Source organism: Phoca vitulina, unplaced genomic scaffold (assembly GCF_004348235.1).
Source record: "Phoca vitulina isolate PV1807 unplaced genomic scaffold, GSC_HSeal_1.0 scaffold3, whole genome shotgun sequence".
NCBI classification, from domain to species: domain Eukaryota; kingdom Metazoa; phylum Chordata; class Mammalia; order Carnivora; family Phocidae; genus Phoca; species Phoca vitulina.
The window spans coordinates 8,965,721-8,982,219 of NW_022589706.1; the positions used below are offsets into that span (position 1 = coordinate 8,965,721).

A 16,499-nucleotide genomic window follows, 5' to 3' on the forward strand; every position below is an offset into this window, starting at 1 on the left:
TTCCTTGGAGAAGTACATTTCTCTGGAGAGAGATTTGTGCAATTTTTTTTCCTTTGATAGTTTGGAAACTCACCTGAGAGTTTACTAAATAATGATTTTAGTTTGAGTTACGACTAGTACTTTAAGCAGTCTTAGGGTACTGTTGGGAAGAAGGGATTGTATCAGTGCAGTTTGTGAAGGGTTTCTCTTTTGTCTTTCAGATGGATGTTAAAACAGTTTTTCATGAGGAGTTTGTCCATTATCTTAAATATGCTCTGGTGGTCTATAAACGTGAACCAGCGGTGGAGAGAGTAATAGACTTTGCAGCCAAGTTTGTTACTTCATTTCACCAGTCAGATACGGAAGATGATGAGGAAGAGGAAGATGGTGGCATTTTAAATTATTTGTTTACCTTTCTTTTAAAGGTATGAAAACTGGAACTTTGGGGAAGTGTTGTAGAAAACTTTATTATATTAAAAGGGCCATGGGAGTTTGTATGTTTTAGAGAATGAAGTATTTAGTAACTGAGAAAATGTGGATGAGTCTGCCTTTTATAGGAAATACTAGAACTGTCATTAAGATTAAAAAATGGACTTAAAATAAATGCAGCGTTAAGTTTTTAATGACCTCTCTTTGCCAGTTCTCACATCATTTTAAATGAGTTCTTTATCTTAGGGGCGCCTGGGTGACTCAGTTGGTTAAGCGACTGCCTTCGGCTCAGGTCATGATCCTGGAGTCCCGGGATCGAGTCCCGCATCCGGCTCCCTGCTCAGCAGGGAGTCTGCTTCTCCCTCTGACCCTCCCCCCTCTCATGTGCTCTCTCTCTCTCTCTCTCTATCTCATTCTCTCTGTCAAATAAATAAAATCTTTAAAATAAATAAATAAATGAGTTCTTTATTTTAGAAGTAAAGTGAAAATTCCTACAAAGAGAAGTATGCTCTTGTAATTTAGCTTATACTTACTTTGGATTGTGTATATTTTAATACTTTTAGTATGCATATGGATTAAGGTAGCATTGTAGTTTCTCTGCGAGTAATGAATTACTTTTGTAACTTCCTGAATTCTAAACAATTCAAATGGTATGTGATTGTAAATAAATTTTGATTTGTTCCTGTTTCAGTCTCATGAAGCAAACAGCAACGCAGTTAGATTTAGAGTGTGCCAGCTCATAAACAAGCTCTTGGGAAGTATGCCAGAAAATGCCCAGATTGATGATGATTTGTTTGATAAAATTAATGAAGCCATGCTTATTAGATTGAAAGATAAAATTCCAAATGTGAGGATACAGGCAGTTTTGGCTCTTTCACGACTTCAGGATCCCAAAGATGATGAATGTCCAGTCGTTAATGGTATGTGTAGCTTCCTAAAATCTTTTTCAGTTTCCTTGACTTTGTTAAATTCTCAGTAGAGAGGTGTTTTGTTTTTTTTTTCCTCTCTCTATGTGGAATAGTATAGGTCATATATATATATATGATTTTTAAAAATACTCAAGTAGCCACCACCCAACTTAAAAAAATAGAACATCATCAGTGCCTTTGAAGCCTACCTTACGTCCCACCCCACTCTCAGAGTTAACGATTATCCTGAATTTTGGGTTAATTACTCTCTTGTCTTTCTGTTTAAACAATTAGCCACATGTGTGTGTCTCTAAAAAGTTTTGCCTATCGTTTTGTATGCTATATGAGTCATACTTTTCTGTGCTTTCTAATATTTATAATTGTAACATTCATCCATGTTGATATATTTACTGTCTTACAGCATTCTGTCGAATGAATTGTTAACACAGCTAATTATTCTAATAATGACAGACTATCTGGTTTCCAGTTATTTTGTTCTGAAAAAAATGGTGTTGTTGCTATGAACTTCCTTATCATGGCTTCTGGTGCACAGCTTAAATAGTTTTTTCTGGGGTGTATACCTAGGGTGGATTTGTTAGGATATGTGCACATTCAGCTTTATTAGATAAGGTACAAGTGTTCTACAAAACAGTTTACTAATTAATACTCCCAGTAACAGTGCATAAAAACATTCATTGATCCATATTCTCTCCAGTGTTAGATATTGTCAGATTTTAAAATTTTTGTTTATCTGGTTGTATGTATGAAATATATCCTTTTATGCATCTTTTCATATATTTAACAGTCAATTGTATTTCTTCTATATAATGCCTATTAATGTGTTCTCATTTTTCTGTTTGTCATATTGATTTACTGGAGTTCTATATTCTGGAAAGAAATTTTGGAGTTGTGTGAATTGTAGATTTTTTTCAACTTTAGATGGCTCTTTGTTTCACCCTCTTTGGGATATCTTCTGTTAGACAGAAATTCCTAATGTCAAAATTAATCAGTCTCTGCCTTTATGACTTGCACTTTTTTCCCTTTTCTTCCTTTCTTTCTTTTGATTTGCACTTTCTTTTATTTAAGAAATTTTTCTCTACCTCTGGGCTCGTAAAGATAGTCATATTCCACTTTTCCGTCCATGCCTAGCTACATTTTGGGCACATTTTCATTTTTCTCTTTGTCCCTGTTACTAGCTTTATAATCAGTTTTGATAACTGATGATAGTTAATATTTTTTGGTGTTAAATGGTACACATAATAATATTGTACAAAATAAATGTTTAATAGTCAACAAGTACTTAATTATAAAGCTGGGGAAAATTTGAGAAGTAGAGGTGAATAAACATTTAAATACAGGAAATGGATTTTGTTTCAGGGAGTAAAATTAGAAGTTACATCCTTCTTTAGGACTCATTAAAAATCAAAATAATGAGCCCTTTATAAAACCTTATTACTTTAAAATAAACTGCCTGCTATACTAGGCTTTCTTTTAGATCTTGAAGAGTAACAAAGACATAATCTCGGGGCGCCTGCGTGGCTCAGTTGGTTAAGCGACTGCCTTTGGCTCAGGTCATGATCCTGGAGTCCTGGGATGGAGTCCTGCATTGGGCTCCCTGTTCAGCAGGGAGTCTGCTTCTCCCTCTGACCTTCCCCCCTCTCATGTGCTCTCTCTCAAATGAATAAATAAATAAAATCTTAAAAAAAAAAAAAAGACAATCTTATTGATGGATTTTCCATGATCTTTAGGGCTCTTTGTTTTTAGTTTTAGACTTTGTGCCTAGTCTATTGACAAATTTCTTAATTTATTTTTTAAGGGAAGTTGGCAGGAAAAAAATCTTCCGCTAAAATTAAATGTGTAAGACTAAAAATTGATTATTATTTTTTTTTCATTTTTTTATTGTTATGTTAATCCCCATACATTACATCATTAGTTTTAGATATAGTGTTCCATGATTCATTGTTTGTGCATAACACCCAGTGCTCCATGCAGAACGTGCCCTCCTCAATACCCATCACCAGGCTAACCCATCCTCCCACCCCCCTCCCTATCTTTATTATTTTAAAGATATTGTCAAATATCAAAATGTGGGCTATCTTATGACTGTGGTTAAATAAATAATATTTCTTTAGTGTACTAAAATGTATTGCTCTATTTTTAGCATATGCTACTTTGATTGAAAATGATTCAAATCCAGAAGTTAGGCGTGCAGTGTTATCATGTATTGCACCATCAGCAAAGACTTTGCCAAAAATTGTGGGGCGCACCAAGGATGTGAAAGAGGCTGTCAGAAAGCTGGCTTATCAGGTAAATAAGCCTAATAACTTGTGTAGACATATTCTTAAAATACTTTTGAAAAATATTTGACATGTAATAATGATTTCTTCAATTTTTATGGATTTTTATGAGATTTTTATGGATAGAAAGTATAGATAATTTAGGTATACTCTTATTACATTAAATGTGTTACCAGATATTCGTTTTGGAAATTCTGGGTTATTTTCTTAGATGAAGGAGATATTATTAGTTATGAAATATGTAGACTATGTTGAGTTTAATGACCACCTTATTATTATTACTATCTCTTTAAGGTTTTAGCTGAAAAGGTTCATATGAGAGCTATGTCCATTGCTCAGAGAGTAATGCTCCTTCAACAAGGTCTTAATGACAGATCAGGTAAGATAGACTTCTGTATATACAAAACATCAGTAGATTTTGGTTTAGTAGACTTAGAAGATTTAGAAAACATGTGTCCTTAATTATGTCAAGTAAGCCCATCAATGACACAGCCTGTCAAAATTTAGCTTGGTACACCATGTAGAAAACATTTCAAAGGGTTAAAGATCCTGGTAGTTAAAGGAGCAGTGTTTGTTTTAATTTTCCTGTGTTTTACAGATGAAACTATATCTGAAGGCTATATAGCTAATTTATATCAGAGGGCAGGAACTCTTTTTCAACTCTCTCTTCTAAAAAAGTGCTATCTATTCCCTTTGTGTATATCTTTTCTTTCTTCCTTTTTTTTTGTATTTGAGAGAGAAAGAAAGCAAGCATGAGAGTTGAGGGAGGAGCCAAGGGAAAGGGAGAAGCAACCGCCCCCCCCCAGAAGGCCTGACACAGGGCTTGATCCCAGGACCCTGGGATCATGACCTGACCTGAAGGCAGACTCTTAACTGACTGAGTCACCCAGGCACCCTCCCCTTTGTTTATAGCTTGATAAGAATGTGTGCTGTACTGTGGAGACAGAAATTAGGAATGATCAGACTAGCATAATTTTCCTTTTTTTTTTTTTCCTTTTTCTCTCTGTTAAAACTAGAGACTGCTCACAGAATGATGAACGATATATCTTAAATTTCCAATCCCCATGAGAAGACTAAGATAGCTTAATTTTGCTGTAGCAAGAAAACTTGAGTTTCAAAACATTGTCAGAGGACTAATGACTGGGAGGATGACTTCTTAAAAAACTAAGAATAAAGTTTGTTCAGTGATAAATGCTTGTATGATTCACTACTGCAAATAACAATCGTGTAATAGATGAAGTCAGGCATCAGGTGAAATAATCGCTATCATAATGTCAGGACTAACACTGAAGCCCCGTGAACCCTGGGGAGAAGGAATGCAGATATTTTTGTAGGCCGTGATAGTGATTGGGTATTGGTTTGGGCCTTTTCCATTTTTATTAGAAGTGAGCAGCATAGTGATTTTTGCAATATTATTGTACCTTTTTTTTTCCTTCGGTATTTTTCTTTGTTGTTCTTAGTCTCCTCTCATTTTTATTATAAATACTGATTTTATGTTAACATTAATCTGATAAAAGGTCATTAATACAGACAAAATATAGGAAATGGAAGCTAGAGGGAGCCTCTGTTCACTTATATTTCAAATGACTTAACAGATGCTGTGAAACAAGCAATGCAGAAGCATCTTCTCCAAGGCTGGTTACGTTTCACTGAAGGAAATATATTAGAGTTGCTTCATCGGTTAGATGTGGAAAATTCTCCTGAAGTGGCAGTCTCTGTTCTCAATGCCTTATTTTCAGTGGCTCCTCTTAATGAACTGGCAGAAATCTGTAAAAATAATGATGGCAGGTATATATTCATTACTTGAAATGTGATACTCGTGAACTTCTCCAATTAAAATTAGTCCTTTTCTGATTACTTCGGATTGTTTCAATAGCTTTTATCTACCTCACTTGTGTTTTCTTTACTCTGATGGATGTCTTTTCTCATTTATCCCTCTTGTGTAAGAACTCACTACCTTATCATAGACTACTTTAGCTGCATTCTTTTTTTTCCCATTTTGTTACTTTGATTTTTGCATTAGCTTACCATGGAAAGTCCAACGACATGCTTCCCTATTGTATGCTTGCTTGTTTGATTCTTTTTTTTTTTCTTTTGCTCTAAATATTTTCATTTGTGTGTGGGTGGATAAGTTAATGACTTTGCAATTAAAAGGATACTGGTTATAAATCAGGTCTGCTTTTTATTTCCCATTTTTTATACTCCATTCAAATTTTTAACTTTAAGATTATTCTTTCTCTTATTCTCTCCCTTTTAAATGAAGGAAACTGATTCCAGTGGAAACATTAACTCCTGAAAATGCTTTGTATTGGCGTGTCCTTTGTGAATATGTGAAATCAAAAGGAGATGAAGGTGAAGAATTTTTGGAGCAAATTTTGCCAGAGCCCATAGTATATGCAGAGTATTTACTAAGGTAAAATTTTTTCTTTTTGTTTGGATTGTACTTTTGTTCCTGTGTGTGTCAACCGTGAAGCCCCCTCCCTCAAAGTCGTGCTTGATCAGGGGTCAGTTATTTGGCTAGGCAGGGATAAATAAGAATGTGCATTGAGTCTTTCTGAAGAATATTCTGTGCTGGACAGAACACTGAAAGAGTAAAAAGTCAATATGTTTAGGGACATTCCTTAAAACCGTTAGGATGTGATTATGAACATTTCTCTGTAAAGTTGATAATGATGATATGTTACTCTTTGAAATTGGTTGGCAAACCTTTTCTGAGGGTCAGATAGTAACTATTTTAGTCTGTGGACCTGTGTCACAATGACAGCTCTGCTGTGGGTGTGCAAAAGCAGCCAAAGAATATATGATGAATGATTGTAACTGTTTTCTAATAAAACTTCTTTCAACTTTTATGGACACTAAAATTTTAATTTTATGTAATTTTCATCTGTATATATTTTCAAATGTATTTGTATATACATCCTGTATAAATAAGCTTCCATTTAGCTTGCAAACTGTATGAAAACAAGCAGCGGGCTGTATCTGGTGCGTGGGCCATACTTTTCCAACTGACAAGGTGAACCTTTTTGGCTAGTTTAATATTAATTAAAACTGTCACCATTTGGCTTTTTGTTTTTTAAAAAGTTTTTTCAAAATATACCTTTTTCTTAATTATTCTCATTTCACTTTAAAATTACCAAGTAAAACATGAATGCAATTCTTGTCAAAATTCAAATACAGAAATATATAGAAGAAAAATGTGGAATTTTCCTTTCATCTCCTAATTCCTCAATTCCATTTATCTTAGAGTTAACAATTTGGGGTATACACTTTCAGACCTCTCGCTCTACATTTATATACACATATATTAAAATACATAAATATTTTTAAACATAGCACACTATACATATTTGGGTTTTTTCCCCAGCTACTTATATCTGCGATCATTATATGTTGGTGCATATAAATTTATCACACTCTTAACAACGTATCATCCCATAGTACAATGGCAATCAGTTGGCAATCATAAAATCAATTTATGATGGCAATTAATTTACTTCTCTGTCAATGGACATTTAGCATGATTCCAGTTTTCACTGACAAAGTTGTGTTAGACCATACATTTTATGTATGTTGGGATTTTGTGGGGTTGATTCCCAGAAGTGGAATTGCTGGGCCAAAAGTTATATATATTTTGATAGATTTTGGTGTGTAGATTTTTAACTTTATGCTTTTGATGCATTTTTTAAAAAGCTTCTTCCATATAACATGAATTACAGGCCTGAATTCCCTTTGTATGGAATGTAGTATTCTGCTTTTGCTTATAATGATTCCATGTAAGTTAGGAGGCAAAACTGTAAGTGCATTTTAATTTGTATGCAAAATATTGAATCAAGGATAAATATCTTAAATGTGAGCCAAAATGGAAACTTACAACCTGAGTTCATAGTAACAGCATAAAAAATATGTGTGAATCTCCTGTTTCAATAGTAATTATTTCAGATTTCAGTATTTAGAGTATTCGTTATAATGCTGTTTGAGCCATGTTGTAGTATGTCCAAAACGAATGAGTTTGATGCAATGCTTAATAATATGAATTAATATAAAAGTAATAAATGCTCATAGAAAATAAAGAAAATATGAGGAAATAAATATTTAAGTAACAGAGGGAGAGCCTCTCCTCAAGGATTACTTCACAGATTAACTCTTAGTTACTGAAATCAACAGGTAGGGAGCTTGGTTCTTCTGGCTCTGAGAAGTCAGGGATTCTTATATTTCCTCTGTCACTTAATCTGTGAGTTTTGAAATAGGTAACTTTTAATCAGCTTTTTTTCATTTATAAAGAAGAAAACTTTAAAAATTGTATTTTAATTATTATTGAAAAATACTTGAGAAATAGAGTGGTTTTCTTTTTGGAGCAACATTACTAGATAGGATTAGCTTATTCAGGTACAGAAACAAAATTAAATGGAAAAACTACTTCCTGATAATCTCAGAGATATATTTTCAGACATTTTGTAATAGAAAGAGGTAGTGACTCAGAATTCTGATATGAAACAATTTCCTGTTAACTGAGGTATTCACATAAAGGAAGAAATCAGGGATATTAAATTAGGCTTGTCAAATTTGAGGAAGAAAAAGAGACAACAACATAATTTTTAGAAAATGACCTTAAGTTTAAATTCTTGGAGAGAGCTTTAAGAATAAGAAAAAGGCTTTCTTATTCTTGAGTGGTCTCTTCATTGTAATGAATATGTTTAAAAATGGTTAAAAAGATGCTTTCATGGTAATTAAAATTGGTGGGTACATTTTGAGTTGTATTTATGCAGTTCGAGATTTGTAACCTATTAATGAAACAACTACTCTTTGAATTTATTTTAAAAAATACCCTCTGTCTTAATGCATGCATTGTGCTAAAGCTAGAGTGGAAAAGTACTCAAAGGGGAGGGGAGGATTCAAAGATGAGTGAAGGTTTTTTAGCTTGTCAGAAAACAGCAACTACCAAGCTAATGATTTTGATAATTATTAGTTTCTTTCCTTTAGTTTTCTGCTAGAACCCAGAGTGCTGATACCATTGAAAGTCCTAATCTCATGGCCAGAGATTTGTGAGCTTTTATTTACTCTTGGTTGTCATTTTAAAGACAAGTCAGTTTATTCATCAGACATAGTTCTGCAGTTTTTATAACTTGATTTTTGTTGACATTTTAAAAATGACATTTTTCATCAGGATTGTTTTTCATATTACTTTTAGCCTAAAAGCACCTACTTGTCTAAGCTTAAACTCCTAATTCTGCCTTTAAGTAACTTTTTTTTGATCACACAAAAAAGGGAGACCTTTTGATAGGCTGTTGAATTTTATCTAGGTGAGGTTTGTAAAAGGCTTTAATTTGGGCAGTGATAGTAAGAATAAAAGGGTAGTAGATGGTGCTTGTTTAGGAATATCTACACTAAAATAAGAACAATACAGGTATTAGTAGGGCCCCTAAGCAAGGATAATACAAATTCATGAAGGTCTATTTTTCTGATTTTTTTAAAAGGTCATTGTATTCATGGATTACTTGCATAATTGGTATTAATTATTACTATTCTTTTTTTTTTTTTTTAAGATTTTATTTATTTATTTGATAGAGAGATAGAGAGCACAAGTAGGCAGAGAGGCAGGCAGAGGGAGAGGGAGAAGCAGACTCTCCACCGAGCAGGGAGCCCGACGTGGGGCTCGATCCCAGGACCCTGGGATCATGACCTGAGCCGAAGGCAGCCGCTTAACCGACTGAGCCACCCAGGTGCCCCTAATTATTACTATTCTTTTAAGCAAAAGAATAATGGTCAGGGATGATGAGTGAAGACTAGCTCTTTATGAAAAACTGAGTTTTTATTAAAGGGATCCAAGACTAATTGAAAATATTGGTGACATTGAAATAATGTTATCAATTTGAGAGACATAAATATGTGCCTTTTGAAAATTTCCCATAAGAAATTTGAATCTTTATTGGGTATATTTTCGAAATTCTTTTTGATTCAAGCCCATATGTTTGTTTGCAAAAGTTCATAGCAATAGCATAGAGTTTATTCTTTAGGCCAAATTAGAATAATGTCGTATAAACATCCATATATTTGAAGAAATATGAACTGAAAAAAACCCTTTTCTGACCTCATGGGGAGCTGTCTAATGTTTTTTTTTAACAGATTTTACATTTTATTTTTTCTGCTTGTTTTAGTTATATTCAGAGTATCCCAGTTGTTAAAGATGAAATGAAAAATGATTTTTCTTATATTGGAAATTTGATGTCAAAAGAATTTATAGGTCAACAGTTAATTCTAATTATCAAGTCTTTGGATACAAGTGAAGAAGGAGGAAGGTATGTCTAAATATTAACCCTTGCCTAATTTGCTCTTCTAACATCCTGTATTGAAATATAGTCTTGTTACGGTATGATTAAGTATATTTATATTTAACCTAGCTCTCTAAAGTACAATAAAGAGTTTTCTTTTTCCTCTTACACATGTAATATCTAACAGGAAATACACCCTTTCTCTCTCTCTCTCTGTCTCTCTGTGTATACATACATTTATGTGTGTGTATATATATATATACATACACACACACATACATACATATAATTGACTCTTGAACAACACGGGGAGGGGGTAAGGGTGCTGGTCCCCCATCCCCCCTCCATGGAGTCAGAAATCCACATATAACTTTTGACCTCTCAAAAACCTAATTATTAATAGCCTATTGACTAAAAGCCTTACCAATAAGCATAAACATAAAAATTGACATAAACAGTTGATTAACATGATTTTCTATATTGTATGTATTATATACCATATTCTTAAAATAAAGTAAGCTAGAGAAAAATGTTATTAAGAAAATTTAAGGAAGAGAAAATAAAGTACTGTATTGTATTTCTGGAATTGTGCTATACTATATTTATGGGCAAAAATATGCATATAGGTAGACCTGTGCAGTTTGTATCCATTTTGTTCATATATATGGAAATACATGCAATTTTTTCAGAATAAATCAATAAAATTGCAGATTTTGCTTAAAAATCTCTATTACAGAGAAGGCTAGTAATGCTCTCTAAAGATTTGATTCACTTCTGATGTTTTTCATTTCATCATGTTGATTTATGACAGATTGTAGGGTCTTTATAAAAAAATTTTTTTTTTTTTTGCAGAACATAAATTTTTGACCTAGTCTATACATAATTTTTTTGTACCTATGGTGATAAAAAAGAACTGAGATAAATAAAATTAAGTCTGCAGAATAAATGAAATGTTAGAGATAAAATGTGTTTCTACCATCATGTTTAAGTGAAAATAGTTCTTTTTGAATGCAGGAAAGGACTACTGGCTGTTTTACAGGAGATTCTTACTCTACCCACAACCCCGGTATCCCTACTTTCTTTTCTTGTTGAGAGATTGCTCTGCATCGTTATGGATGATAATAAGAGAACACAAATTGTAAGTAATTTTCTTAATTGTTCATAAAGGTTAAAAGGTTTTGGTCAATGATATTGAGGATTGTCTTGTTTTCTTTTCAGTATTTTTTGCTTTATTTATCTTTAATTGCCTTTTGTTTTAGTCTTGTATATTAAGTTTTTAGACTTCTTAAAACTAAATCTCTCTCCCACACACACATTTGAAAAATCATCTCCTTCTCTTCCTATCATTCTGTTGAATCAGTTTGAAATAGAACAAGTTAGGGAAGAGGGGACACGTGTTTTAGTCACTAGAGTGTTTGAGAGCTGGCTCAAATTAGACGCACTTAGGTTCAGATCCCTTCTGCTACTTTCTAGCTTTGTGACTTTGAGCAAGTTACTTAATTTAGCCTTTTTACTTGTCTGGAAAATGAGAATAACAATAAAATCTACCTTGTTCAATGAAATAGTGTTCATCAAGTGCTTGGTAAATACAGAAATAAATGTTATCTATTATAATACTATTGCCAAGTATTACTTTTTCTGGGCTAGCCAAAAAGACACGTATCAGTGCTTTTCATCAATTCATACAATCTCTCAGTTACAAATTAATTCAGGGTTGTCTTTTCCAACCCCTTCTTATACATACTTACACATAAATCCTTTCTACAACATGCAACATTCCCAGTTAGTGGTTATCCAACATCTGCTTAAGTACCTTCATTTGGGATGTAGCCTCTTCCTGAATCAGCCAACTGTTGTGTCCCAGTGGCTCTGAAAGGAAAGTCTTTAGTTATGCTGTCATTATTTATGCATTGTATACCCAAAGGAAGAATAAAAGAGTATTCTGTTTTTCTATATTTAACTCCCGTGGAGCTAAACAAGGGAGGGAGTTGAGGATTATAGACAGAGAATTCTAGTTTTTGGTGCCTAAGATTAGATACTATATTCATTTTTCTTTGTTTTTAAAGCATTATATGAGAGAATTTATCTTCAATGTCTATGTGCCTGTTTACCTTCTCATAATCTTAGAGTTTTTAGTCAGGTATATTGTTTGGTCATTTCTTTCCCCAAAATTGTCTAACAAGTAGAATGTGTGCTGTTTTACTCTGTTTTGCTCTATTTTTAAAGAGATTGTGGATACTATTTGGAGTTCTGTGTAGCAGTTTGATTTCATTTTATGATATAGAACATATATTAAAGCATGTACTCTGAATTATAACTTATCAGGTTACAGAAATTATCTCAGAGATTCGGGCACCCATCGTTACTGTTGGTGCTGGTGATCCAGCTGATGCAAGAAAGAAAGAACTCAAGGTAAATTTCTTCTAAATTAAATAAATGCTTGAGTATAACGTAGCCGTGCAAGTCTTTTCTTTCCTCTTGCTCTACATTTTCAAAATTGTTCTCACAGAGTCAAATTATTGATTAACTGTTAAACTATAAGAGTATCTAAAATGTTACCAGATTATGCAGTCTGGAAGATTTGCCCTTCTTTGGATCAGGAAGACTACGACTTTTTTGTATATGGCTGTTGTTGTATATGGTTGTCATGATGTTAAGTATTACTCTTTAGTTTGCTATAGATGTTCATAATAATAGTTTTTGTTAAAGCAATTTATATCTTTCCTTAGATGGCAGAAATAAAAGTTAAACTTATTGAGGCAAAAGAAGCTTTGGAAAATTGCATTAATTTACAGGATTTTAATCAAGCATCAGAATTAAAAGAAGAAATAAAAGCATTAGAAGATGCCAAAATAAACCTATTGAAAGAGACAGAGCAACTTGAAATCAAAGAAGTCCATATAGAGAAGGTATAGATTACTTTATCATACTAAATTTCAGCTGTTATTAATCATCTCAACTACACTTTATTTTCTTTCTTAACTCAGAAATCTGCCAGAATATATTTATTTGGAGGACTTTTTAGCAGTATCATGAATTAACATGAAAATAATTTTTTTCTCTTGTTTCTTTTTATCTTAGACTTTGAAAGGCCTCAGTTAGCTTTAATTATTATAACTAGGACTTTATTTGCTCCCTTGTCATGCTAATCTCTGTAGTCTATATAGTCTTTCTTCCTTGCTAAGGAAACTTACCTTCTAGTGTTTTCCTTGTGTGTGTGTGTGTGTGTGTGTGTGTGTGTGTGAGAGAGAGAGAGAGAGAGAGAGATTGAGCGAGAGAGTGTATGTGTTTTGAATGCTTTAGAAAAGGAATATGCATCTATCTATCCATCTTTTTCTTTGTGGAAGACTCCTGACTTTTCTGAGCTAGGAAAAGAATTTCTATAACTATACCATTATACATGTAAATTTTTAAAGCTTAACTACACTTTTGTTTTTAGAAAAAGCTAAGTAGTTTTGTTATTTTAAATGAAATACTAAGCATTTTATCTAGTAACACTTAAAGCTGAGTTTCAGCATTCATTTTTTTTTAACCTTCATTGTGTTTGATAAACTTGTCATATTTTATCATAAGATAGAATGGTATCAGTATAATATTTGATGTTAACTTTCAGGGGGTCTTTTAGAATTTTGCCTTTTGTAGTAAACATCATTATTATTTTACTTCAGTTTAGAAAGTGCTGATTGGAGTATGCTCATAAGTAGAATACTGAATAGGGAAGAGTTTACTATACAGGAGCATTTTGTAAGTTGTGCTATGTCCTTGTGCTCTCTAGCCATAGACATCCCTGCTCAAACACTCCACTTTTGAGTATGCCTGAATTTTATTTTCCTAGCTAGTACCTTATTTTGTTTGACAAAGTCTATGGATTATTATAGGTTCTTTAATTTGAGGAGCAGATTTAAAGTGAAAAATGAAAATATAAACTGAAAAACAATATAAACTCCAGGTCTGAATTGGAAAAATATGAACAAATATGTTCTATCGTGATTAATATCATCTGTTTAACTTGACTTCCTTTGATCTTTTGTGTGTTCATTTGTCCTATTTAAGGGTTATAAATTTATTATAGTATAATTTACAGCATGGCATAATAGATGGTATAGGCGGGGAAGTTATAGGGGTTGAATGGAGAGGCATCTAACCCAGGTAGGCTGTTGTTGGCTTCCCCAGGGGAAGAAATGTTTTCACTTGACATTTGAGTAAAAATAACAACGTAAGCTAACATTTACAGGATGCTTTTTCTGTGGTAGTCACTGCTTCAGGCACTTCACAAGTGTTTGATTCTCACTATAACCTTATGGGGTGGTGCTATTTTCATTTTATAGAGGAAAAATAACTTGCCCAAAGTCACACAGATAGTAAATTGTAGAGGCAGGATTCAAATCCAGGCAAGTCAGGCAAGTGGCTTTAGATTTGTGCCTTTAATGCACTCTGTTGTCTCTCCCTGATGAATTGTTAAAGGAATGCAGGCAGATGGAAAGGCATGTGTGAAGGCCCAGAAGTTAAAGAGTACCTGCTGTGTTTGAAAACTTCAGGTCCACATGACTAGAGAATTGAGGGGGGAGAGGTAAGAGAGAAATCTAGTGGAAAAATTAATGGCCAGGTCTTGTAAGGCCTTGTATAAGCAATATTGGAAACTTTCTGCCTTAGCCAAGGATCATGGTGAACCACTAAAGGTTTTAAGTGGTAGGATGAGATTTATATCTTCGTCAGAAAATGGGTTGCAGCGTGATAAGAGCCTAGGCAGGCATAGTAGTTGAAGACTGTTAAATTAATGTAGGCTTGATATGATTACAGCCTGAACAAGATAATGATGGTGGATGTGGAAAGAAGTGATGGATTTGAGAAGTATTTAGGAATTAGTAACAGGGAGAAGAGTGAGTCAAGAATGTATTGTAGGTCTTTTGGTTTGGACATTTGGGTAGATGGCAGTGTTATTTATGGAAATAGCACAAGAAGAGGGATTGGGGTAATGATAAATTGGTTCTCTTTTGGACATTTAAGTTTGAGAAGCCTGTGGAACATACAAGAGGAAATGTCTTATAGCAATTGTATATATGAATCTGAAACTTAAGAAATAGCTGGGTCAACTCATGTATTGTAAATGGAGTTGGATGATTGGATAAGATTGCCAGGGAGTGTGTCTAGAGACAATATGCCTTAGACAAAGCCCTGAAAAAGCTAACATTTAAGGGATGGACAGAAGATATTCTTACTAATGCAGAATATTTTGTGTTTCATTTTAGAATGATGTTGAAACACTACAGAAGTGTCTTATTTTGTGCTATGAACTGTTGAAGCAGATGTCCACTTCGACTGGTATAGGTGCAACCATGAATGGCATCATTGAATCTTTGGTATGTTTGTGGCCTTTGAGGCTTTATATTTTAGCCCATTCCTTCCTCATTTCATAAGTAATATGTTCCTTGGAGTTCCAAAGAAGAAAAAGATGACCATCTTAAACATCTGATAAATATAAGTGGTAAAAAAAAATTATATAGTGACTACTTCATATTGTGAAGATTAAATTAAGATAATGTATATAAAAGACCTGGTATATAAGTATACTTATTCCTTTAAGAAGTATGAAAAAATTATGCTAGAAAGAGATGTAGAATATCTTCATTCTTTGATAGTAAGGGGAAATACTGAAACACATCAGGAATATTTAAATATTGGAATCTTGCTATATAGAAAGACTATGAGACTGTTGACATTGTGAGTCCCATGAAAGGAATTTGTTTTTTCCTGTATATTTAAAGGACTTTATACTTAAGTAGCTCTTCAAAGGTAATTTCCATATTATTGAGCATAGGGACATAAATACTGCAATCTGTAGTAAAACAACATTGTCTGATAACAATGTAATGCAAACCACATGTAACTTTACATTTTCTGTAGCCACATTTAAAAATTAAAAAGAAACGGGTGAAATTAATTTTAATATATTTAACCCAATATACCCAAAATGTTTTAATGGCATCATTTACTCAATATTAAACTACTGAGATATTTTACATTCAGTTCTTCATACTAAGTCTTTTTTTTTTTTAAGTAAAAAAAGCATGGAGCCCAGTGCAGGGCTTGCTTGAATTCACGACCCTGAGATCAAGACCTGAGCTGAAATCAAGAGTCGGACGCTTAACCAATTGAGCCGCCCAGGCGCCCCCATACTAAGTCTTGATAGCACATCTCAGTCTGGTGTAATCACATTTCAAGTGTTCTGTAGTCACATGTGGTCAGTGGCTACAGAATCACGTAGTGCAACTCTAGGGTATTGTTTTTACCAGCACTACTTATCCAAAGCAAATTTTGAATGTATCCAGGCTCTTCCAGGATTCTCCCCCAATTGTTTTTACTTGGGATTAATGAAAAACAGCCAATGAATATAATCTAAAATCAAGTTCCTTGGATTGTCATGAGTTTCTAAAGTCAGTAAAGAAGACCAATTATTGTTTACAACAATGTAGAACTTCTGATTGAAAGAAGATTTTACTAAGCCATTAGAATTTTAGCTTTATTCTTAGTGAAGCAAATGTCTTTAGTGAAAAGTAGTACTTTTAAAGTTCTGTTTGCATACTTTATGTCTGGTCCTGTTGCAAGAGAATGGTAAA

General features: G+C 33.3%; 1 protein-coding gene across 1 annotated transcript in view; it reads left to right on the top strand.

The window, feature by feature from the left end:
• NCAPG (non-SMC condensin I complex subunit G) overlaps positions 1-16,499 on the top strand; it is a 51,363-nt gene that overhangs the window by 1,053 nt on the left and 33,811 nt on the right. Inside the window, exons 2-12 of the mRNA XM_032400091.1 lie at positions 201-404; positions 1,100-1,328; positions 3,478-3,623; positions 3,908-3,992; positions 5,209-5,401; positions 5,877-6,026; positions 9,769-9,909; positions 10,897-11,020; positions 12,208-12,294; positions 12,612-12,791; positions 15,132-15,242. Of these exons, the coding sequence (XP_032255982.1) occupies positions 201-404; positions 1,100-1,328; positions 3,478-3,623; positions 3,908-3,992; positions 5,209-5,401; positions 5,877-6,026; positions 9,769-9,909; positions 10,897-11,020; positions 12,208-12,294; positions 12,612-12,791; positions 15,132-15,242 (1,650 nt within the window). The remainder of the gene's footprint in view (positions 1-200; positions 405-1,099; positions 1,329-3,477; positions 3,624-3,907; positions 3,993-5,208; positions 5,402-5,876; positions 6,027-9,768; positions 9,910-10,896; positions 11,021-12,207; positions 12,295-12,611; positions 12,792-15,131; positions 15,243-16,499) is intronic.